This window comes from Polypterus senegalus, chromosome 5 (assembly GCF_016835505.1).
Source record: "Polypterus senegalus isolate Bchr_013 chromosome 5, ASM1683550v1, whole genome shotgun sequence".
In the NCBI taxonomy this organism is placed as follows: Eukaryota; Metazoa; Chordata; class Cladistia; order Polypteriformes; family Polypteridae; genus Polypterus; species Polypterus senegalus.
In genome coordinates, this window is record NC_053158.1 from 49,302,738 (window position 1) to 49,328,108 (window position 25,371).

Here is a 25,371-nt window from a genome sequence, read left to right on the forward strand (position 1 = left end):
TTTGAGGGTATTGAGTGGTACATGATGTAGGAAAAAATTACATTTAAATGATTTTAGCATACGACTGAACATAACAAAATGTGAAAAAAATAAACGTCTCTGAATACTTCCAGAATGCACTGTAACCAGGAGGTTTCTGTACAGGCAACAACACCATACTTCAAATGATCCCTGGTGTGTATATATATATATATATATATATATATATATATATATATATATATATATATATATATACATATATACATACACACACACACACACCTACATTTAATTGTTACATCAGATCATAAATAAAAAGTACCTTTCTCTTCCAATTTACCCTGCAGTCATGCTCTACATAATACATTCAACAGATATATAAAATATGAGACCCTAATCCAAAACATACTGTGCTGCAAAACAAATCTTCATTAGGCTGATTTATTATTGAAGTGCTTTTCCTGTCATTTTAGTTCCTCCTCTTCTTTTGGCAGACCAGTAGTGCAATCTAAGCAGTGTTCTTTCCTTACTCCTAACTTCTAGGCTACCGTTTCTTCAGTACACATCTGAACAAGAGCTGTGTTACCCAAATGAGGAAATAAGTAGTAGTAGTAATATGTTCTGTGCGACTGTTGTTGCAGTAGTGTCTTGATGTTACCTGATGGCAGTTACACCAAAAGGCTATCCCTTATCCTTCTCTCATTCTGGGTCTGAAAGTTGCTTTAAGTAGAGAATTCTCTCTCAGTGTTGTTGAAAAGTGTTAATGGTTAACACTAGGGTGATTTCACATCTTAAGGGCCAAATCTTTGGCCATAGCTTACATTTAATATATAAATATATGTAATTTAAGTGTATAAAATTATCTTAGAAAAAAAGCAACTGGCTGGCTACTTTGCATTGTTCATGTCTTCACTATTAAAATGGAAGCAGTTTTGTTTAAATATACAGTGTAAAAAGTGAAGAAGGAACAATTCTTCCATATAAAAATAATATGAACATTGCCTTTATTTTTTTCCCCCATTTTAGTGAGGTCATCCTCATTTCTTGAACTCAATTAACCCAATTTTAGGAGCCGTGAATGGCCTGGAGCCTATACTGGTAGCAAGGCAGAATCTTGAAAAAAATGCCAGTTAAACTCACACACATCCCGATAATCTCTCACACCAGGCCGATTAGGAATAATCATAAGAACCTAAGTATTCTGACAAACGAAAGGAGACCATTCAGTCCATCTGATCCATTTGTTTAGCTCAGGCATGGGCATGAATGTATCCTAGTGGCCAATGCTGCCAAGATAGGCCCTTGTCACCCAATTATTCTGAGAAAATCATTCTACATAGATAAACTCATTCTACAGGAATGGGAAGAGGTGCAAATGAGATCAAATGATTGAGTGAAGTGCTATGCTGTTTAATGTTGAGCATTTAAATCTGACTTTTCCTCTATCCTTTGCTAAATAAATATAATTGCAATGGCATGACAGATAATACAAAAAATGATTTTTTCCCTCCATATAGTGGTATGAAGATGTTTTACAAGCCAATATCATAAAGGATGGACGCTATAACCAACGACTGTAGACAAGACACTTCAGGGTCTTTCACCTGCTGTAGTGTGCATTAATTCCAGCAGCCAATACAGGACACATTACTGTGTGTCTTCAGAGAACAAGGGCTCTTGATGTGCTTCCACTGTTGTATGCATGAAGATATTTGCGAGCTTGCTCAGTCATTATCAGCTGATCTTCTGTTTTTCCATACACAACTGCTTCCCATTCACTGTTAATCTGTAGAAATAGAAGGACAAATAACTGTGAAAAACGTTTACATTTTATCTGTGTAGCAGAAAAATAAAATCTATTCTTTTGTATTTGTTTTAGTATTTCTGTGTAAACTTGTGTTTGCGGCTTGTCTGTCCTGTGCATCTAAGATATTCTGTACCTATTTTTTACTGTAGTTACCATGGGAACAATAAGAGAATGACAATTAATACTTTTTGTTTTGTTCTCTAAAAGGATTTTTATATAAAAAGTTCTTATTTAGATATAGATGCAGATATAGTTGTGTGCCAAAGACTTTTAATCTGTTTAGCTACTTTGGAACCTTTAGATACACAAAAGATATAGGTGTACCATTTATCCTTATTGCGACTGATGCAAACCGGTGTGCTTCTCAAATTCTCAACTCATTACGTAAATTAACTTATTTAAGACTGTTGCTTTGTAAAATACTCCATTCTTATCATGGCCAACTGACCTGTGGCCATTGCAGGATTCCTCAAGCTTGTTCTAGTACAGGAAGTCCATCTTGTGGACATTTACAACCGTGATCTCAACTATTCTTAAGTGAGTGTTATTTTTATAATTAATGTATAATTTCCCTTACAATCAGCTAAAAATGTTACTAAAGGGAAGTACATGTGAAATCATGTAAACCTAGCTCTACGGGAAGAGGAACTATGTAAAGTAATAATTAATCAATTGCTGGGATCAAAGGCTAATCTTTTGCCCATTTAGCATGTTTTCTGTTCCTGAATTTAATTTAAAGCAAACCAAATGCAAGAAAAAGTGTTACAATTGAAAAATCATCCTCTCACTTCCAAAAAAGCAGTGCGATTTTGAAACTACAATAAGTCTACAGATTCATGTTCCCTGTGCAAATTAAAATAGCAAATATGAAAACTCTCAGCACTGTTTGCACATACAGTATGTGCCAAGCCTTTACTGTTAAACCGTCTTATCTCCAGGTGCATGGATGGATATTCTACTCGATTAATTTCAATTAATGTATGCTTTAATAAAATAAAAGTTGGCTGCTGCTGCCTTATAGATCTTGCATCCTAGGGCTGAATTCCTCTGTTGTATGTGTGGAATCGGCATGTTCTCTCCATGCCTGCATAGATGTTGATCTGGGTATTTCAGTTTTCCACACACATTCTTTAAGATGTGCCTACTGGCAATTCCAGATCAAGTGTGAGAGTGTTATTTTCAGTGGACTAGCACCTTCTCTAAGGCTCTTTCCTGCCTTGCGTCTTGTGCTGCCAGGATAGGTCCCAGCTTTCAGCAACCATATATTGGATTAAGCCAGTTTGTTAAGAAATTGTATACAGTGTTTTCAAATCTGTATCAAAACAGCCCAAAACGTTGCAGTTGATGTATACTAGAAATTAATGTAATTTCCTTTTACTGTTATTCTGCGTATAGCATTCTGAAATATTGCTACAAAATAAACAAATGATTGTGCTTGAAACTTTCAAAAGATTTGCAAAAATATGCTTTGGAAAGCATGGGTAATAAAAAGTCAGTTAACTTGTATTGCATTTTTCTTTAGTAAAGTTTCTTGTTAAAGCACCTAAAAAAAGACTTAAATTGTTTTGAACTATTACAACTCCTAGAGCATTACTTAATATTTATTCAAGAGACAACACTACTTCTACTACTATGGGTGCACCACCCTTGAGGCAAAGTATGGGTGTCAGGTACGATGCCATTTCATTGGCAGATATGCCTGGGCCAGATGCAAAAATGCTAGACCTTGGCAAGAGGTATTTGGCCTTCAGAACTTGAAATGTCACTTTTCTTCAAGTGAACTAAACTTTCACCTCAGAAACAGCTTCTCCTGCATCTTAAGATCGTCAAGAATATACAGTCTGAAAAGACTCTCTTTAAATCCTCAGAAGTAGAATTACCCTCTAGGAATTATAACGAAAAGGTGGTCTTGTCTGTCAATCGGCAACACTGGGAGTCATCGGTCAATATTATTTCCATTCAGTTCAACGGAGTTTGTTTTTTGGTAGAAGAATTTATCTCTGACATTTGTGAGTTATTTAATTCTCTCAGACTCCTCAGTCTGCTGTCTGCGCAACACACTCTATCATTTCACAGCTGAGCCCGATGTAGTAAAGATTAGAATTAGCACCTCCCAGTCTGAGGTTTTGATTCCCTCATTGCAAGACATAGCTTGCTTATTCTGCAGAATAGGGATGACCAGATTCACCAAGTAACCAAGCACCTCAAAGATTTATTTGCGAGTGAGGTTAAGTAGAGGTTATCATGAACACTGTAATTGGTCACTAAGTCTGGGTGGCCAGCAAGAAATGGCACTACTAAGGTAAGTGCCTGAAGTTAGGTTCTTGAACACACACATGCTGAGCACAGTCTCCAGTTAGGCTTAGAAGGTTATCATCACAGAGTTGCACATCAGCCTCTCTGGATCAACAGCAAGCAATTGGGTAGCTTGGGCATGCAATAATGAAGCTTTTGGGCAACTCCCATAGTAGTTGTATCATGCATATCCAACTGGATAGACCCAGGACACACTGATGGAATTAAAACACTTGGATGGCCTTGAAGCACCTGTGAATTCCCCATAAAAGTAACTTGTGATAGTGTGGCATTTAACTTGCAGCAGTTCACTGGGAGAAGTGAATAGAGAGAAAGTATTAGTGTGTAAAATATACATTACTTACACCATTCACTTGTGGCAACTGGCAGCGGAGGATTCTTAACGTGTGAGCTCAGATAAAGAATGTAATATAACTGAATTCAAAAACACACAGACATGCAAATTACACACTTCAGCATGATTACCTGAATGGGAGTTTCAAATTTTAGATTGCTACGCACACTAGTGCCCATTTTTAGTGGTGGACTGTAGTTTTGGTTTTGTCTCAAAGCGGTCTCATCTTGTGCACTTCCAGACAGTAACTTACATTCATCTTTTTCAAACAATGGTGCCATTAACATAGAACTCGTGAGCATGTTTTCAGATGAGGACTGCAAAAGAAGTAAGCTGGAAATTAGATTTTCTAACTTAAAAAACAAAGTAAACCTTAAGTAAAACATTAAGATTAGTGATTTAAAAGATTTTGTTACAAAGGCATTGAAACAGCAGCCATCTCCATTTGTGTAACTAGAAAATAAACAAGAAAGTATACCATAGTTATATTATATCTATACTAACAACACATCATGCTAGGGTCAGAGCTGCAGCAAATTGGAGACTGTCCTAGCAAAACCGGAACTCAAACAATGACTGGGCACTTTGTGGAGCACACATACAGTGGTGTAATTCACCTTCTGAGATAGGCTTTACTCATGTCTCCCAATGTGACACATACAAAACAAGATATGGCCATATCATTTTCATGCAGACATGTACAAGACAGTATATGCCAAAATTGCATCAAAATGCTCTGGATCTTTGCCAATGAGTATTTCATTTTAATTTCAACGTGGCTTTCATTTTTCTCCTTTACAAGTCAAAAATTTTAAACAATAGGTTTTTTTCTTATCCTGTGTCTGGTGCTGCTAGCCTATGCTGTAGCCCTCTTCAGCCCTGTATTAAAATAAGCTGGTTCAGAAAATGAATGAACAAATGAAACAATTTTAAAATAATAAAAAAAAAATTACATTTGTATAAAGCTTTTCCAGCTACTAAAAGTGCTTAATACAGACAGTGGGGAACAACTTAAAACACCACCATTTCATCCTCCTGTATGATGCCATTCTTGCACCAGTACACTCACCACACATTAGCTTTTTGGTGGTGAAGGTGTAGTACTAGGATGTTGTGCCATTATGGACGTAAAGAGAAGTCAAGCAAATTGACATCTTTTATTGGGTAATTAAAAAGATTACAATATGCAAGCTATCAAGGCAACTCAGGCCCCGAAGGGGTGAGAGAAACAGTAAATCAGAGACAGGAGATGATTAGAAAGGGTCAGAATAGACAAGGCCATGATGCACAATTTAACTAGGACATCAGGGTATACCTTACTCTTTTTGAAGAAAGCCTATATTTAATATGTCTGCATAATACTCTGTCCATTACTACTAAAATAGGCACCAGCACCCAACAACTCTGAACTGGATACATGGGTAAGAAAATGGCTAGGTATATAGATACATGTTTATAAATATACCTTCACTTTGGAGACTGGATCTCTTGAGAATAACTGGACTGTGAGCTCATCCTTTTCACAGCCATCTAAAACAAGGGACTTCCTAACTCTTCGAGCTGGTGCACCAGTCTGCAATGCAGGAAATAAAAGCTTGTTATAAAATGTAAAGGGATAAAATCGGTTATGACAGTTATGACACTTTGAACTTGTATGAATCTGGACTAAAAATAAAAAAAGCTGAGTATTTCATCTAAGAAAATGTACAGTTTGTAATACCCACAAAAATATGAGATCAGTTGTTCTTAGTCACCAATGAAATTGTGATTACTTGTTAGTATAATAATCTGAAACAAAGGTTAATAGGTTTAAGGTGGGAAGTTAAGTTTTACCTCATGCTTCCAGCTTCTAGAAGGTGGTTCAGAGTCATCCCGAAGAAAAATGTCTGTTCCCGTTTCCTCTTTAAGAACCTCACGAATGTCTTCCTCGAGGTAGGCCAAAGGCTGTGGCTAAATAAAACACACAATATAACACTATTACATGAAAGTAATTCTGCATCTACTACTTACTTTGCAAAATCATTTACTTATTTGGTTTTACATAAAGCCAGCCAAACAATTACACTACTACTTCCATTATATATGACAGTTAGTTCAGAAAAATAGAAATATTCACACCATGTACAGTATAACAGTACTAGATCTAGCTTCTCTAATGAGAATGACCTCAAAGTTTTAAGTTTCTTTCTTTATTGGATGTAGCTGCTTTAATGGAAGAGTCATAATCTTCTCCAAATTGGGCAATAACATTCTACTGTATTCCTTGCATACAGTACTGTGAAAAAATTGCCCCCTTCTTAATATCCTATTTTTGAATATTTAAATAATGAATGGCCTCAGACTTTTACACAAAATATTAGAGAAAAGTAAACCGAGTGAACACACAGTACAATTTTTAAATCATTACTTTCTTTATTCAAGGAACAAAGGTATCCAACACCCCCATCAGCCCTGTGAAAGAGTATTGCCCCATTACCTTTAGCAATAGTAAAATCACAATCGCAGTTGCATCTGTGCTACAAGTTATTGATCTTTCTCTTCAGGTCTTGGAGGGAAGATCAATCATTCTACTTAAATATGTTCTGGTAAGGTGAAAAAATCATGGTTCCTTCAGTAACAGCCCTGAGGCAATGAAACATCCTTACAAGATCAAGCTACAACTCCTATGTTTAATTTTAGGCATGGTATTCTTACTGTTGAATGCTGTGTTAGTTTTATGCCAGACATAGTGGAACCTGTGCCATACAAACACTTTTCCTTTTGATGCATCTGTCCAAGAGTTATAAGGAGTCATGAACACTTCTAGGATCCTTTGTGCCCTAGGGATAATTTTGTCAAGCCAGCCTTACCTGGAGATGTCACTACCGGCCCAATTGTTCTTCATTTGGAGATGATGGATCTCAGTGTAGTGAAGTCCCACACATTTAGAAATTACTTTGTAATCCTTTCCTGACTGATTAGCTTCAAAAACTTTTTTCCTCATATTTACTACCTTCTGTGCTTTTTTGTTTTATAATGTAACAGCTCATTTCAGACAAAACAATTGCTTTAAGACCTGTAACAACAGTTGCTCTTTATTAGCTAAAACGTCTGTAAAGAATGGTAAGCACTTACACGAAAAAATTTAGGTTTCCTTATGCATTGAAAACAATATTAAATAATCCTGCAATTCAGAGAGATATTATTGCATCCATCCATTTTCCAACCCGCTGAATCCAAACACAGGGTCACGGGGGTCTGCTGGAGCCAATCCCAGCCAACACAGGGCACAAGGCAGGAACCAATCCTGGGCAGGGTGCCAACCCACCTCAGGACACACACAAAGACACCCACACACCAAGCACACACTACGGCCAATTTAGAATCGCCAATCCACCTAACTGGCATGTCTTTGGACTGTGGGAGGAAACTGGAGCACCCGGAGGAAACCCACGCAGACACGGGGAGAACATGCAAACTCCACGCAGGGAGGACCCGGGAATCGAACCCGGGTCTCCTAACTGCGAGGCAGCAGCGCCACCACTGCGCCACCGTGCCGCCCGATATTATTGCAGGGTTCAGTGAATTAACAAAAAAATACCAAAAGGATGTTTATATATAAACAGCACTTACAGTTTGTACTATTAAAATACTGGTGAAATAAAAAATGCTTTTATTAAACCATAAAAAATCAGGAAAGCTGAAACAGACTAAAACAAATCCTACTGCTTCTATCCATCTCTGGGGAGAGTAAACTAATAATACAAAAAAGACTAATCATAAACAGCAGTTATTAATTTTGTTGAGCTGCCATAGCCATAAACAAATGAATAAGATGCTCTCAGTTACTCTGTTCTATGCACACACCCAACCTAACATATTGGAGACATATTGGTGACTTTACACAAGCATATAAATGCTAAATGTGATTGCTCTTGAATAACCAAAATATGCAAACACGTGTACTAGGGTCCCGTTTGTGTTAAAGTTTTGGTTTGAAACATTAAATCAGTAACTTTAACAGTCAAATAAATCACTGTTTCGTTTTTGTAAATATTCAGACTCCAGTATTTAGTCTACCATCTTTCTCTTTACTTTTTTTAAATGTTTGTGTAAGAATTCACAACAGAATTCAAATGTAAAAGACAACATTGGCTGAATAGGCTACATGCTTGGTTTCGTTTCTGGTAGTTATTAGGTTCTTTTAAAAAACAATAATAAGCATCTTACTTCCAGTTTTAAAGGACCATACTTCTTTTCTTGAGCTGCAAGTGCATTTTTGAAAGGCGTTGGTGTCCTTGGTGTAGAATTTAAATTACATTTGCGGATCTTAGGTGTTCTGACCCTACAATTCAAAAAAAGAACAATAAATGTGTATGTGCACAAAAAAAAATCAGTCTTGTCAATTTAGAATTAACAATTTTAAAAAAGGATTAACTGGAAAAGCACAGGTTTAAGTATATTTACTGAATTAAATAAATAAATAATACATGTCTAAACACTGACTTAATCAAGATGGCTATAGTTCTTCTTACCCAGTGTTTTCTTTTTGGTTTTTTGGTGTCATTTCCTTTTGTAAGGGAGTTGCAGCCAGGCATTTCCGGCCACGAACTGGAGTTGATGTAAGAGATGGGTTTTCCAAATTTAAATTTTCAGCTCCCAAAATATTAAAAAACTGTGAAATCAAGTAAAATCGAGATGTTAGAAGAGTCATATAAGTGTGAACAGCAACACTTTATAATTTACTGAATTGTGTAATATAGGACACTATTAATGAAAAAGCATGCAATTGTTATCATTTCTGACTTTTTCATGCTACAATTCCAAATTTTTAAAAAAATGTCTAAACAATTACCTCACTTTTTAAATTTAACATTGTTAATATTACATACCATATTCATTACTTTTTAAATCACTGCCTTTATTTTTATGCATTTAGAAAAAACAATATTGTACAGGTAACACAATGCAAAAAATTATCAGTGCATAAAATAAAATAATGTATTAAATAAAAAGTTCAGTAAAAGAGAATTCAGTAAAAGACAAAACTATTCAGTAAAGTAAGTAAATAAAGAAAACAAATACATAGAGTATATGATTTTCTTTCTGCTTTCATGTCGTTCTACTTTTGTACCTCCATTTTTAGTTAGAAACAAAGAAAGTGGCGGTAAGATCCAACACATGTTTACAGTTTTTCCAACATAATTAGGGATTAAATGGTACTACACAATTGTGCTGATAATTTTGATAAGCTAGCAAGTTGTGAAAAATTGAATTCACAGAAAAACAAAAAGGTTGCAGTGGTGTTTCTCTCTACCAATGATATTCATGCAATTGACATGGGGAAAAAAGATTTAGATTGTATACCAAAATCAACCACCCACCATATTTTAAACTCATCTCCATTGTTTATCTCGATGTGCAAATACATTGGAACATTTTTTCTCATTTGTGTAAGACTGGATTAGTGAGGCCACACTGGCACTTCTCAAAATTGATCACTTTATTTTCATGTGGATCCCTTTTCTGAGGATTTACAGGTCCAAAAGGGATGCAAAGTGTCGTTAAACTCTTAGGTAGCAATGTCCAATGTCTTACACCACAAAAAAAACTTTAAAAACCAAACAAGTTTCTGTATTATGAGTTTCAGGTTTCACAACTGCAAAAATTGCATGCGAAATGAATCAATTACCATCGATTTCATGACACTGTATGTGAAATTAAACTTTTATAGACATCACTGATAACTTAGATGTTACTCAGTCTTTTGGGAATTGTGAAAAATATATCTACGAATGAAGTGTACAATATATTTAGTGATAAACCCCCATAGCTGCATCACACATGGGAGTATATGTTTTTATGCAAGCAATATTTTTATATAACCCAAACTTAAGAGAGTATTGTATATATGTACCTCTTTGTAAACTAACAGGTACCCTAATGCACATTGAGCTATAACCAGAGTTAGTCGCCGTAGCATTCCAGGCTCAAACCTGATATAGCAACACAGATGTTAGATAAGAAAGTTAGGTTTAGCAAGCTGCATGCGTCTTTCAGGAGCATCTAAAGAAGGGCATTATGGGAGTGCAATCTGCAAAGTATCAGCTACTACTACAAAGGTGTTCAAAAAATTGATTTTTTTGTTTGGAAAACAAAGAAATGTCATCGATTTGTAATTTGTGTGCTGTAGCTCACCATGTATGCACTTGTAACATTTTATTCTATAGTAATTTAGTATAAAATTTGAAATATATTTTATACATAGATAATGAAAAAAACACAGTTCACATCTAGGAAAGCAGTGTGAATGCAGCTTGAAAAATGCAGTTTAGTGTGAATAAGTGCTTCAATGAGGAAAAACTAACATTCATCATAAAAAAGGATAGAAAATGCAGACAAAAAGATAGTAACTCTGAAAATGATATAAGTATTTAGAGATATCATTGTCAACATTTAGGGAATGTGCAGGAGCAATTACAATAGGCTAAAAATGTCTGGATATATTCAATAAATCCCTCAAAATAAATCAAGAGACATTACTCTCTAATAAAGTTGTCTCTCTTGTTCTAGTGAGATAAAATCCACAGTTTATGTGACTGTGAAGCACAAAAAAATAAATAAATAAACGCTGTGCAGAGTAGACTAGGTCTCCATCTAAAAGCCTAATGGAGTTAAAAGTCTTTCTTTTTAAACAAATTAAGTGATGCTTGGACCTAATTCAGATCTTCAAAATTCTCAAAGGCTTTAAAATATTGATTGATCCATCAGGATTCTTTCAGTGAAGTAGCAAATCCAAGATATAGCTATACATTAAAGGGAAATATATTGAAGACAGAATCTAGGGAGCACTTCTGCACATAAGGGATTGGGAGAATCTGAAATAAACTATAGAGCAATGTAATTGAAGTAGAGACCTTAACATCTTTTTAAAAAGGACCTAAATAGACAAAGGTAGATACCAGCCACCACAATGAGCTTGATCAGCTAAGTGCACTCTACATGATGATAAAACCTCTTATATTTTTAAATATAAAAAAATGTCAAATGTTACCATGCCTTGAAGAAAATCCACTATTCAGACACCAACCTTTAGTTTTTTTCCTAAACAACTATAAAATTATCTTATCAATAACTCATTTAATGTTTTACATGTCTTTACAAACTATTTACATGACAGTAAAGACAGACAAAGCCTAGCAGTGAGTATTCCATTCTGAAACCCTGAAGAAAACTTTCTCGCATGAAAATGGAAAACAAATATGAAAGAAATACCTGGGAAGGAGAAAATGGGCTAGACTTAGCTGGAGTATGTTTCACTTCACTAGACAAAGATGCATCACATTTCTCCTTTCTCTTCCTCCTTAGGATAGAAGGGGGTGTGGTGAACTTTGCTATAATGGGGGATGTCAAAGATATGAGCTGCCCCTGTGTGTCACTGGAATTCTTGCTAATATCAGATATAGCGCTACCATCAAACTGGTAGTCTAATGTAGCTTGTGTAGGCTCTCGATTTAGAGTGAAATTATCTTCTCTTTGTTTGGCTGGAGATACTTCTTCGGAAAGACTGAAGCTGGTCACATCACTCCATGTTACAGGATCCTATAAGACCATTGGTATACATTAGAAAACAGACAGACAGAAAATAACACTTAAAGACTGAAAAAGAGTAGAGATAACAGTAAAATATATCATTTCAATATGAAGGTATTCCCTTTCCAAAATCCAAAAAAGAATAAATAAGTTAAAAAAAATAATTTTTGATGGCATAACTGAAATCTTTATGAAATTAAAGCAGCCCAGAATTGTTGAAAACTTACTGAATCTATAAGCTCCAAAGTTTCTGCAAACTCTGGAATCGTCTGCAGGGAAGAAAGCACAGCAGTTGCTTCAGCTGCAAGGAACTTGCTAGGAGATGCTGACTGAGTGGAAGCTTTGTTGTTGTTCTCCTTAGTATGGCAGCATTCAACATTTGGGCTTGGTAATTTCTGCAAGGTATTGTCTGTCATGCAACTGTCAGAATGAAGGCTGCTAGACCAGCTTGACAATTTGCTGCTTTGCTGCTGCAAACAGTAAAAGAAAAACACATAATGGAAGGTTCCCTAAGATGTATTTAATGTAGTACATTAAGAAATAGAAAAAAATAATAAGACACAAATGAAAAAGCAATGCACGGGAGCCAAAACTACTGCAAACTATTGGTCATTTTTATGCATAATGCAGTTCAAATGTATAAGCTGCCAGTCATCCAAGTTTCTTCAACATTTCTTTCCATGTGTATACACACAAAACAGAAGATTGTCAAACTTAATAAAATACAATTCAAATTTAGCAGCCATGGCGCAAGGTTAGTTGAAGGGCAAGGGCAGTATGTAAGCAAATTCATATTTAAAACAGGCTGGAAAGCTTCATATGACAAGCCAGATTAACATTTGCAGGTACACTTTGATGGCTTTGAAATGAACAACAAATATCATAAAATGCTTCATTTTGAAGCATTTTAAACTAATTTTAGGATATTTTGATTATATATTGTCAAATTAACTAAATTCTCTAGTCTAAAAATGCCAGTGATGTGTAAATATAACTCATTATCCAGAAACACAATCTCTTTTTCAAAACAGAATGTCTTTCTACTATGATATGACTGAAAGAAGAACAACAGAGAGCTTACATAAAGTAAATCATCTTAATGTGTTTGGAAATGTAAGAGTGAAAAACTAAATTTGTTTTAAGATAGCTGAGTTTTATCTGAAGAGATTTTAAAAAAGCTAAATGTAAGCTCCTACATTTGAAATTATTTTAGGCATACCTTTAAAAGTGTGTTTTCATTTAAATACTATTATGAAGTATCCCAAAATCTACTGACAGTCATTGCAAGAGGTTTAAAAATACAATTAAAATATTATGTGATGAAGTTTTCCTGAGATATACCTAATTCATTTTCAATGCAAGAAAAACAACAAGTCCAGTTAAGCAGTAATTCAAAATTTGTAAAGGCACTTTTAGATATTAGTCACTGTGTCTGAGATTTTAAAAATTAAATTTAGAATATTCCTAAATGACAATTTGGCTTATCATTGCTTCCTGCAGTTCCTAGAAAGCATCTCTGTTCAGGCTTTGAATGCTCTATAAAAATATTCTAATACCTACACTGGTAACACACAGAAATTGCCTCTTCATTTTATGCCATTCTAAAACACTTTACTATATACGTAGAATGCATATTATATATATGCATTATAAATATATATGTAGCTAGAGATCCACAAATGGAGAAAATGAGTCACATATCTTAAAATGTTTTTTTACTCCTGAGCTTTCAACAACCTACCAGGTGTCATCGTCAAAGGAAAATGAAAGCTCAGAAATAAAAAACTATTTTAAGATATGTGAATCATTTTCTCCATTTGTGGACCTTCACTTCCATATATATTAATTTATTTATTATATTCATATGGTGAAAATGCAGACAGCTTAATCTGCTTTTCTTAAATAAAAACACAGTGGACTAGATGCATAATACACTAAAAATAAATCCTTATTGACCTACGCAGAGTCCACATTCACATTCTGGATGCTGCTTTGAATTATAACACAAAAGCTCATCTGCAAAATTGTTTGACTGCATTGTCCATACCAAAAGTGAGTCAGAATTGAACCTCATTCATTTTTCCTTTGGCAGCGATCATAAGAAAATTCTGTTCCTCTGCTATAATTGGCTCACAGCTGTGATATATTTATGCATATAAACCTTCAATATTCTTCTTCCAGGCCAAATTCTTTCATTATTCAGTTACATCAACTGTTTTTAAGTAACTGAAATGTAGGTTGTAGTCAGTTAAATTTCTTAAAAGTCTTTCAATTCACAATTATTTAATAAAACTCAAAAGTATCAGTATTCAAAAACTATTGTATCACATCCTTCTTAACCTTCAAGAAGCAAAAAATGTTTCAGAACTGAAAGCCTCTTTATTGAGTAATGCACTAGATATTCAAAAAGCAGGAAGCTAATTTCTTCTGATATAAATGTATTTTACATCCTCAGCTGAATGCAACTGTTGACATGTTTTTGAGAAAAACCTGCTTAAAACTGAATATTAAGCATTTAGGTTTGTACAGGCCATAACTCCAATTATTTCCTAATTGTAACTGTTAATGCCAAAGGTAAAAGAAAGTAATTATAAGATAGCAGCATCACTTCTCTAAATGCATCACACATATATAAAATACAAATGCAGTGCATAGGCAAATGAGTTGTACACAAACTCATAAAACTGTGTTGTTAATAAATAAAGGAAGAAAAAAAAAAAACAACGCAAATGACACTAAGAAGCAGAGCTATGCAGACTCAGATGAGTAGGTGAGATGGAATGAAGACTAAGAGCTCTATAAGAGTGTGGATGCGCGCACACAATGTCCTTACACATGAGGCTCGCTTTCTTCTGACTTCATTTTCAGCTGACATAAGCAGCAGCTCAAGCTCCTTAATTCTTTTTTCCTTATCAGGATCATCATCATAAGGCTGCTGGAACAAATATGTAGAAGGCAGAAGGGAAAAGAAAGGAAAAAAGGAAGGATAGGGAAACATTGGGTTTATTGCAGTGTTATTCAGGATATAATGTAGCATGCCAGGTAAAGTAGAGTTTTTACAGATGCATCCAAAAGCTGTAAATGGCTTTACACATTTAATTGATACTTAAACCCCAGATTATACATTACAATTATATGATGTAGGCTTTCTAATTCAGTGGATAAACAAAACTACAGTAAGTGGTAGAACTTTCAGAAATTTCAGCTACTCTGGACAGAACATCTGGATAGATCTCCCTACCAGTTTATGGAACATCTCTCTGCATTTAAATCAAAGCTGTATTGAATTAGCACAGCACACTCCAGATAGTTACAGGTGTGGCTGGATATGTTGCATATTACATGGTAACGGATGCTGTCTAGCACAATGTGATAAGCATTTACAGGATTAGAATGAAACAGCTCTGTGGCCGAAAGAAAACTACTTCTTAGGAGGCTAATAAGAAAAAAATTACTTCAGTTTGCAAGGGAGAATAAAGGTTGAAATATGGAGCAATGGAAAAATGTCATGTGGTCCGATGAGTCCAAATTTACCCAGTGCTACAGCGATGGAAGCATCAGGGTAAGAAGGGAAGTGTGCAAAGCCAATGAGCCATCATGCAAAGTGCCCACTGTACAAGCCTTTGGAGGCAGTGTTATTATCTGGGGTGGCTCTAACTGGTCTCTTATGCAGCAATAAAATTAAGTCAGAGAAGCTCCTGAATCTATTGAATGGCCATATTATCACATCAAAGTATGTTTTCTTCCCTGATAAAGTGGGCATATTCCAGGATGACAAAGCGAAGATTCATCAGACTCAGAAGAATCATTTTCACATATGAATTGGTCATCTGACCTTAACTCCATTGAAAATCTTTGGGATGTGGTGGAGAAGACTTGAAGGAGTGGCTCGACTCTCCTGTTGTCAGAATAAGATTTTGGTGAAAAATGAATGCAAATCTGAACAAAAATAAATGTTCAAAGCAATGCCATGACAAATGTGCACTGTTATCAAACCTAAAGGCCATGTACTGAAATATGAATGTGTGGGACTTCTTTTGACCAGGCAGTGTATAATCAAAGATATTATAAATGATATTGATTCATTATAATTCATTATAATACATTCATTATTCTAATTATTACATATTATATATTCTTTTTTCTTTCTATCTTGCTGTGGTACAAATCCTTCCTTTAACTTTAGGTAAGTATAACCTAGTAGACTTGGGATTGGACTTCTCAAACTTGATGGTAGTGGAATGCCAGAGTAAAACCATCATATGATCTACTGTACTCATGAACGCTGTCCTGTACCACAGCACACTGCAAACTATGAGGAGACAAACTGAAAAAACTTGACACAACTTGACTTTTCCCAAGATAGCTCATCCATAATAAAGTAGTTTATTTTTCTTCAGGAAGCTACATCAGTTGGAATTTTTGTTCTCCTCCAATGGTAAATTGTCTTACAAGCCATAAGAACTAGAAAAACATAAAATATGCATATTTACTACACACCTACACATACTAGAACCTGCACAGTATGCATATAAGTTGATATTTAGCATTATATTGCTAATATTGGACCCTGAATATACATCCAAGATGTTTGACCTATGCCAATCAAAAGTTGCTATTCAAACCCAGTCATTTTATGTAATAAAAAGTATATTTGCCATTTATATTTAATGAAAGTATGTCCTTGACAGTGTGTGCTGCACGTGTTGTACATTAGCAATGAACTATTATCCCACTTTTCAACAATAGTAGCCCAGTAAATGTACTGTAATGCTAACCCCATCGCATTGAAATCGATTCTCGCTGGCATTGTTACTTATACTGTTGAGGCAAATGTGCATAATTGGATAATGTTTATAAAATTATCTTGTGCAATTTTGGATGGCTCCTTCTTTTAACTGGATTCTTTGAAAGTCTATTGTGCTGTAACTGCAAGGAAATTTTCATCAAGTCATTGAATAGACCAATCTGAATATTCTTTGCAGAATAGAGATGTATGGCACAAACCACATAGATGGGGCATGACCACAGAGATAAAAATATTAATTAAGATGTGTTATTGATTATCAGTTGGCACTCCAAGATGATCTACAGAGCAGGAGTGCATAGAAGAGTAAATTAAACTGAACTGAATTTTACATTAGTGATGTACCTACTCATGTGAATAATGAAAATAAGATAAGTCATTAAAAATTCTTACATTTCAAGGTCCTATTTTTTGAGAACATATAATCTTTCAATCTGAATGAATGCATGGCTTTTGTTAAAAGGGGGTAAACCATTCATTTAAACAGGATGCACCAATTAACACTTACAAAAAGATCAAAGTTAGCACCAAAAAGATAAAAGTCTGACTCAGATGGTTAAGACACAAATGAACAAGAAATTTTTGTAAAGTGTAAAGATTCTAAAAAAAAAAAAAAAAAGCAAAAGAAAAGAAAATCCCTGCAAAACACTTTTGTTGCCCCCACTAAGTCTTTTGACATAACAGAGCACTGATTTCTTAGGTATGATAAGCATAAATTAAAGTTTAAATAAGAATGAACATAAGAATTAAGGAAAGCTTACAGGAGAGTAGATGGAGATTTCTCGGATGCCTTCAAAGTGGCTTCCATCTGAAGAACTAAAAGAATAACCAGTGGTCTACAATAAAATAAAAAGTGGTTAATTATTTTTTTCCACAGAGAGATCCTGGTAATAAATTCAAGTTATTTATCAATTTTCTTCTTTTTTTTTCCAGGTTGGGTGAGGTGCCAAAGACTGCAGAAACCGAAGGAAGGACACTTGCAGACAACACAATTAAACTCAGATAATTGCGATTCAGCCTTTTGTAAGGTTATTAGTTTCATTTCCCTTGGTAGTCATTGGAAATCATATACAAATGAACAAATTATTATTTTATAAATGTGCCTTTTTGGGGTCTCATCTGGAATACCACATACACTTCAGTCTCCACATTACACACAGGATGTAAAAGCACTGAATTCATGACAGAGAAAAACTACTATGTTGCTTTTAGGAGTTTTTTTTTTATCTGAAGTCAATACAGATTAAGTCCTCAAAATAATGAAGGGAGTAAATAGGACATCAGCTTAAATTTTAAAATTAGTTTATCAAGAACTTAGGCCCAAAATTTTGGGATGCATTTTTTCAAATAGAAAGTCACATACAAGGACCCTTCAAATTTTGACTTGATGATATTTTGCAACACTGTCCTAAGGAGCTTTACAAATAAACAGCTAAAGTAAAATAAGTTAAATATTTTTATTGTTTACATTTGGAGCACAGGTGGGATAAGCAACTTGCACAGGATCACAAGTGGAGTCAAAGGAGGCTTCTTTAGCCACTAAGTCAAAAGGCTTAGACACATTCACCCACATAATACTTCCAGTATAATTTATGCAAGCACATTTGGCACGGAACAAAAATTATTTTTTCAAAAGAAACTAAAACAACCTTTCATATTTTCTGTGGACTACAAGTGGGAACACTCTAGACACTGACGATGCACCTGAATGAAACCTAAAATCGAAGTTAAACATGTATCATTACATTTACTAGCTGGAAAATAAATGATAAATTTCTACATGTTCTATTATTTTTTTTAAATTTGGCTGAATTTTCAAACAATGATAAAATGTAACTCTGAGTAAGTCAGATTCAGGGTAACATGCAAGAGAATTAAGTAGAACCTATTAATCATGCATAGTATATTAAAGACCTGTAAGATAAGTAAGATTTTTTCCTCATCTACTTGGGTTGTTATGGAGAACAGTATGGTATTTGGTATGGAAATGGGCAAGACTTCCTCTGATTAATATAATGATAAAATTAACAAGCGTGTTAGCTGCCCCTACCAGTAAAGACAAAATAAACGTAGTGCAGGAAGATAGAAAAAAAATTACATTTTATATCTAACATTTAAGATAAGGTGCAATATATCCTTACCAGAATGCACCTTGTTATATTTTTCACCAATTGTGAAATTCTTCAGATTTAGATGCAAGCCAAAAGTGAGGTTTGCTTTTAAGCTTTAGGTATGTATAATGATGAGCTCAATGACTAAAAAGAGGCTCACTTGTTCTACTTTGCTTTCCTGAGGTTTCAAACAATATTAATCTAACAAAATATTTTCAAAAAAATGTAAAATATATTCTGTGTATTTTTAAACACTTTCAAATATATGAACATTTCGCAATCATTTACCTGTGAAGGAAAAGTCATAGAAAATTGATTTTGCGTGTGTGAGTCATCAGAGTAACCACGCTTGGAGCACTGCTTGATGAGAAATTTGGACTTGCAACTTGAATCACAAGTTTCCTGCAGGTATCCTTCATGCTCAACTTTCCTTCGCATTGTGGAATTCCAGTGGTTCTTGATGGAATTGTCAGTTCTAAAAATCACAGATTGTAAAAATACCAAATAAGTATAAATCTTCCTGCTTCCTTCTACTTAACACCTCAAAATAATCTTTCAACCATTGCTCATTTTTATGTTTTTGTCACTTCACCTCACCACTTTGTCATTTACATTTCAACACTTCGATAACAGTCAACATTTGCTCCCACTGGCTTTGGCAGGATCCGATTACTAAATAATTTTATTATGATTTTTGTCTTTATTATGCCAATTCTGCAAGTAACTTTTACTTTATGACTGATTTTTTTATTAAACCATGTTACTGTTTTGTGCTTTTTTCAAAATATGAATTTTTCTGCTAAAATTTGTTATAAACAAATGTAATATCCGTGTTAATTAAGGTTATTATAGGAATACTCCACCCAAAAAGATGTTTTTTTATGTTACCCCATATAGTTTGTAGTGATGGTTTAGATACATTTTTAAACTCATGTTTTTGTGAAGAACAGACATTTATAACATTTTTGATAGTACAATGCTAGATAACAGCAAGCAATATAAAAACATCCATGAAAAATCTCATGTTAAATCCACATGTCAAGTCATTCAGTTGTATGCTCAAAAGATGCAAAACACCTTTCCTCCTCATTCACTGGTCAAAAGTCCTGTCTTCATTTTAAAAGTGTGACCCCATGGAAGGGGGCTTTCAGTTTGTAGACTGCTTTCATTTTATTTATTTATTTAACAATATTTTATCAAACAATGCATATGTTTTGATCGTTTTGAGCACACAACTGGATGACTTGACACGTGGATTATTATGTGACACTAGTAATGTTAGTTTTTTTTAATTCACATTATTATATTGTTTCCTGTTTCGAGCACTCGCTCCCATTCTATAAGAAATTTTATGTCTGTTCTTCATGAAAACTTGAGATTAAGAAGTTACCTCAGCAATCACTACAAACTACATGGGGTAAGTAACGAATATCAAAATTTTAGGTGGAGAATTATTTTAAATAATGACATTACGTTTGACAAAATTAAACATGCTATCTTGAAATTGAACAAAAACGAAACTGTATGGATATCAGTAGGTTCTGGAACTGTGAATATATTTATTTCCCTTGTCCTTTCAGCCTTCTGAAAGATATATTAAGGGAAATTCACTGAATCTTCATAAATTCTAACAAGATATTTGTATGAAATTTAACTTATGTAGAAAGTCGCATGTAATTGTCAGAATACTAGTTAATTATGTTTTTGTATTACTACTATTTGTTAAAAGTTCATAAAGTAATAAAGTCACACTTCAATATTTGGTATATTTATATATTAATTTGTGGAGAAATTAAAATGCTAGCTTACATTTTGTAGGATATAATACATCATAAATTTAACATGATGAACCTATAGCAGTTTTATTACTAAATAAATAAATAAGGCCTAGGTGGCATAAAGGTCAGCACTGCTACCATCCTCCTTTTTACAACAGCTTCCAGTATGTCCAGAGTTTATCCTGTGATGGCGCAGGCTTTCCAGAGAAGTTTGTTCAGGTATTGTGCTTCTTTTGAGCTGAAGTTGCTTCCATACGAGATCACAGCGTAGAGCACCACACAGGCTACTATGGACTGTTTGAACATTTCCAGTAGTTTACTGCACACATCAAAAGACCTGAGTCTCCTTAGCAAGTGCAGCCTGCTCTGACCCTTCTTATACATTGCCACTAAGTTGTCAGATCAGTCCAGGTTGTTATTTATGTGAACCACCAGGTACATGTAATTCTGCACTATTTCCACATCCTCCCCCTGGATGGTGACTGGTCTCAAAGTCTTGGCACACCTAAAGTCCACCCCCAGCTCCTTTGTCTTGCCGAGTTGCAAATTGTTGTCACTGCACCACAGGAAGAAATCCTCCAAAACTTTCCAGTACTCTGACTCGTCTCCATTATTAACGCAGCCTGTGATGGATGAGTCCATCTGAAACATTCTGTAGATGGCAAGTGCTGGTATTATGCTGGAAATTTGTTGTGCAGAGGTTGAACATGAAGGGAGATTATGAGGGCATCAAGATGCAAAGCCTTGAGGATTTCTCACAGTTGATTAGGCAAAATGGTGTTAAAAGCACTGGAAAAGTCAAAGAACACTGTTGTATTGTAGTGTCCAACTTTGTCCAATTGGGAGTAGGCTCTCTAGATCATATAGACGAGAAAATCTTCCACACCTATATGTGCTGGATAGGCAAACTGCAGGGTATCCAGATGTTCTGAAACCAGAGGCTATAGCTGTTTTAAGACCAGCCTCTCAAGTGTCTTCATGATGTATGAAATAATAGCAACTGGTCTGAAGTCCTTGGGATCACTGGAATGACCTTTCTTTGGCTCTAGGACTAGACAGGATGTCTTGTAGCCAGTGATAGTCCTAAAGCCATTCCACACTTCCTTCATGTTGTTTTGTTGTAACTTGCGATCAAGTTTGTCACAGTAATGGCCTTTCCCCTTTCAGAGCTTCTTCTTCAGTTCTGACTGCAACTTTATCTATAGACCTGAAGGCTCTCTTCTTGTTCAATAGGGCTTTCATGTCTTTAGTGATCCATGTTGTTGGGGTCTTTTTGGAGACTATGTCATCCACACATAACTTGATGTAATCTGTGATACAGTGGCCAGACAGTGTTTTTAAGGCATCCTTCAGAGCATCCTCAGCCTCCACTGCCCATTCCTACATGGTTCTGGTGGTGGCCAACAGCTGCTGGTAAATTGGTTTTTATGGAGGTATGAGCTGTACCAAATTATGGTCCAATCGGCCTGAAGGTGGCAAAGCAATTGCCTCTTTGACATTGGCATACAACTAGTCTATGGTCCTTTTTTCTCTAGTTTTACAGTCCACAATTAGCAAGTTGGACACAACAAGCTGGAGTTGCTCTATTCAAATGTCATGTTATGTCATTTTCTACCCCACTTAATCCAATAGGGGGGCAAGGCAGAAACAAACCCAGAACAGAGCACCCAGTTTATCACATGGTGAACACATATACAACCACACACCAAATTCCACCCACCACTTCCAATTTCAATGTTTTTAATTGTAAACCTGCAGAAAAAATGAGCAGATCTGACCATGTTTTATTACTGCTGCCCACAAACCTGTGATTGACAGCAGCAGCTCTCTTATTTAAGCCAGTAGTTCTTATATGTGCATAGGGGGGGTTTATTTGTTATACAGTATATATGTAGTATATTCTATATTTTTATATAATTTTTGTTTATACTTTACTTCAGTAAAGTTTTAATTTCCTCTTGGTGCCAAATAAAGCATATGTATATATGTATGTATGTATGTATCTGTCTGTCTATCTATCTATCTTCAAAAAATTGCTATTTGCTAAATTTATTGCTTATTACTGATTTTACAATTCCATTGCAAAAACGTTTGATTTTGTGCCTAATGTGCTGAAGGAAGCACATTACCTGCATTGTGAGGGAGCATCAGTTACGGGAATACGGCCCTGTGGTCCAGCTCACAAGATCTTCACTAATGAGGACTAAACCAGCTGGACCAGGCCAGGATGCCCATGTAATAGTTAGCTGTGACAGATAGATGGTCATTTCTGGAGGGTGGGACTGGACCGTGTCTGCCTAGGGGGGTTGCCAACAATGACCCCGAGCTGTTTCGCTGTATTGTAGGTGTGGCAACTCACTCTACCAGTGCATATTCCCTAACCTGACTTGACCTGATTGAAAAAAAAGGTGTACTTGTAGGATGAAAAATAAGCATTATTTGTGAATATAGCAAATATGGGTATCCCTGCCAAAGGTGGTCATATTCAATAATTCTACAATTTAACCATATTATGCAGTATTACTATATGCATGTGTGGGTTCATGTGTGAGTTTATTTTAATTTAGTTTATTTTATCTAGCTCCCCTGCCTGTAGGCTATTGCTGAGTATTATTTCTTTTAAATAACAACTTCATTAAGTTTGACTTTCTTCACTTTGAGCTTCAATGTGGCTGATAGCTGCAGTTTTTAACTGAAGAATGATTTATTTTTATTCGATCTCTAATTTACCATTTAGTATTTGTATGACATCATCAAAGCAAACGCACCCCCATGTTTGTTTATGTCAACTAATAAAAGTAAAACTAATAAAAATAATTATTTTTTTTCTCCAGCTTTTGGAGTTTTTTTTGTTTTTTCTGTCCACCCTGGCCATCGGACCTTACTTATTCTATGTTAATTAATGTTGACTTATGTTTATTTTTTATTGTGAGTTCTATTTTTCTATTCATTTTGTAAAGCACTTTGAGCTACATTTTTTTGTATGAATATGTGCTATATAAATAAATGATTGATTGATTGATTGAAAAGTCTTACTGTCAAAACAAGGGTCTTTTAATATTATAGAATACATGTTTGTTTTAATTGTACATCTCATCCAGCACTTCAATACTATGTGTCATTCTTTAATGTAAATCTTCTCTTAGATCACATATTCTATAGAGCACAGTCTGAATAAAACAAGCAAAAATATTTCCACTTTAAAATACTGTATAAAGGATTCACAAAAGCTACATACAAGACAAAAAAATCATTGTGCAATGTGAGGCTTACCTGCCAGGAAGCAGTTTGGCAATTTCAGCCCAACGGTTTCCTAAACGTTTGTGAGCTTCATAAATGATGCGATCTTCTTCTTCAGTCCATGAAGACTTCTTTACTTCAGGGTTCAAATGGTTATGCCATCGTTCTCTGCACTGCTTCCCAATCCTACCTTGAAGATGTTTAGCAATCACCGACCAACGCTTTGGACCATATTTGTGCACAAGTTCGATGACCTGCCAGCAAATAGAAAAATAATTCAGAGTAAATAATTTTCTTAAAACAATTAAATATCCTACTTTATATATTATAAAAAAGAAATAAAATAGATTTAGAATAAATAAATGTCTCACATAATAACTGAGAATGAGAAAAAGTAAATCCACCTTCTTTCAATACTATGGTTTTAAATATCATAACTAACAATCATCTAATATAGTACAGAGGTGCTCAAATTCCAGGAATGTTGTATCTTGGGATTTTAACAATGTATCATGGATTAATTTGTGTGGGTGTTTGTCTTAATTTTTCTTATATAAGCTTAATACTTTTTAAATGTACTATTTTAATGAAATGCAGCAGTACTGTTGTTTGGGATGAAATAAAAATTAGAAAGCCTACAATTTCCATACTTTTAGCATATAAAGGTATATACAGTTACATTTGAAGATCAAAAAAAGAGGAAAAGGCACTCAGAATATACATACAACTTCAGGTCAAAAAAGCAAAGAACAGTTGGAAAAAAAACAGACTAAGAATAGAAAGACTCTTAGATGCAATCGGTCAGCAAGCTGTGAAATCTTATCAAAGTGAGGGGTTACTTAGCCCTGACTGAATGGCTGTCCAGACTTCTGCACATACCAAAATCATGTTTTACTACTTTAATATTCTCTATTACATATAGCAAATAAATTGCAATTGTGCATTACATGTGCACTGATATCTCATTTGTTTGTTCCTCAAAGACACTTTGTCAAGATATTAACGAAATGCCGCATGTAAATTGACTGAGGTGCCTAAACATCTTTCTAAAGTTGTGTACAGTATTGCCAAATTTAGACAGAATAGTCAGAAAGTTCCATTTTCACCTACAAAAAAATCTTTTTTGTATTCTCTATTTCTTTAACATCACTTTAAATTAAAACACATGTGAAAGTTCACGTTCTAAGGTGCTGAATTTCATAAACATTGTGTCTGAAGGATTCTCCCTATTACACAATCATTCTGCATGACTAAAAAGGTCATGAGTTGAGTGCCTTTCATGAACAAATAAATTGTATGTGCACAGACAGGCAATCATTTCTGTATCATGTGAATCACAGAGATAATGTCATGACCCAATCCCAAATGATCAGTCCTGCAGGTGTCTTAACCATGAAGAGGTTCAGACTTTACTTCGCTTACTG

General features: G+C 34.8%; 1 protein-coding gene across 2 annotated transcripts in view; it reads right to left on the minus strand.

Moving 5' to 3' along the window:
• Positions 1-250: 250 nt before the first annotated feature.
• mybl1 (v-myb avian myeloblastosis viral oncogene homolog-like 1) overlaps positions 251-25,371 on the minus strand; it is a 57,205-nt gene continuing 32,084 nt past the window's right edge. The window contains exons 5-16 of one of the 2 annotated variants that reach the window (XM_039754597.1): positions 23,981-24,201; positions 19,218-19,404; positions 17,580-17,654; positions 14,845-14,943; positions 12,239-12,481; positions 11,694-12,020; positions 8,954-9,093; positions 8,649-8,763; positions 6,273-6,389; positions 5,905-6,012; positions 4,571-4,756; positions 251-1,768 (exon numbers count right to left, since the gene is read on the minus strand). In XM_039754597.1, coding sequence (XP_039610531.1) covers positions 1,643-1,768; positions 4,571-4,756; positions 5,905-6,012; positions 6,273-6,389; positions 8,649-8,763; positions 8,954-9,093; positions 11,694-12,020; positions 12,239-12,481; positions 14,845-14,943; positions 17,580-17,654; positions 19,218-19,404; positions 23,981-24,201 — 1,944 coding nt within the window. In that variant the 3' untranslated portion in view covers positions 251-1,642. The remainder of the gene's footprint in view (positions 1,769-4,570; positions 4,757-5,904; positions 6,013-6,272; positions 6,390-8,648; positions 8,764-8,953; positions 9,094-11,693; positions 12,021-12,238; positions 12,482-14,844; positions 14,944-17,579; positions 17,655-19,217; positions 19,405-23,980; positions 24,202-25,371) is intronic. The other variant, XM_039754598.1, reaches the window with a different exon arrangement.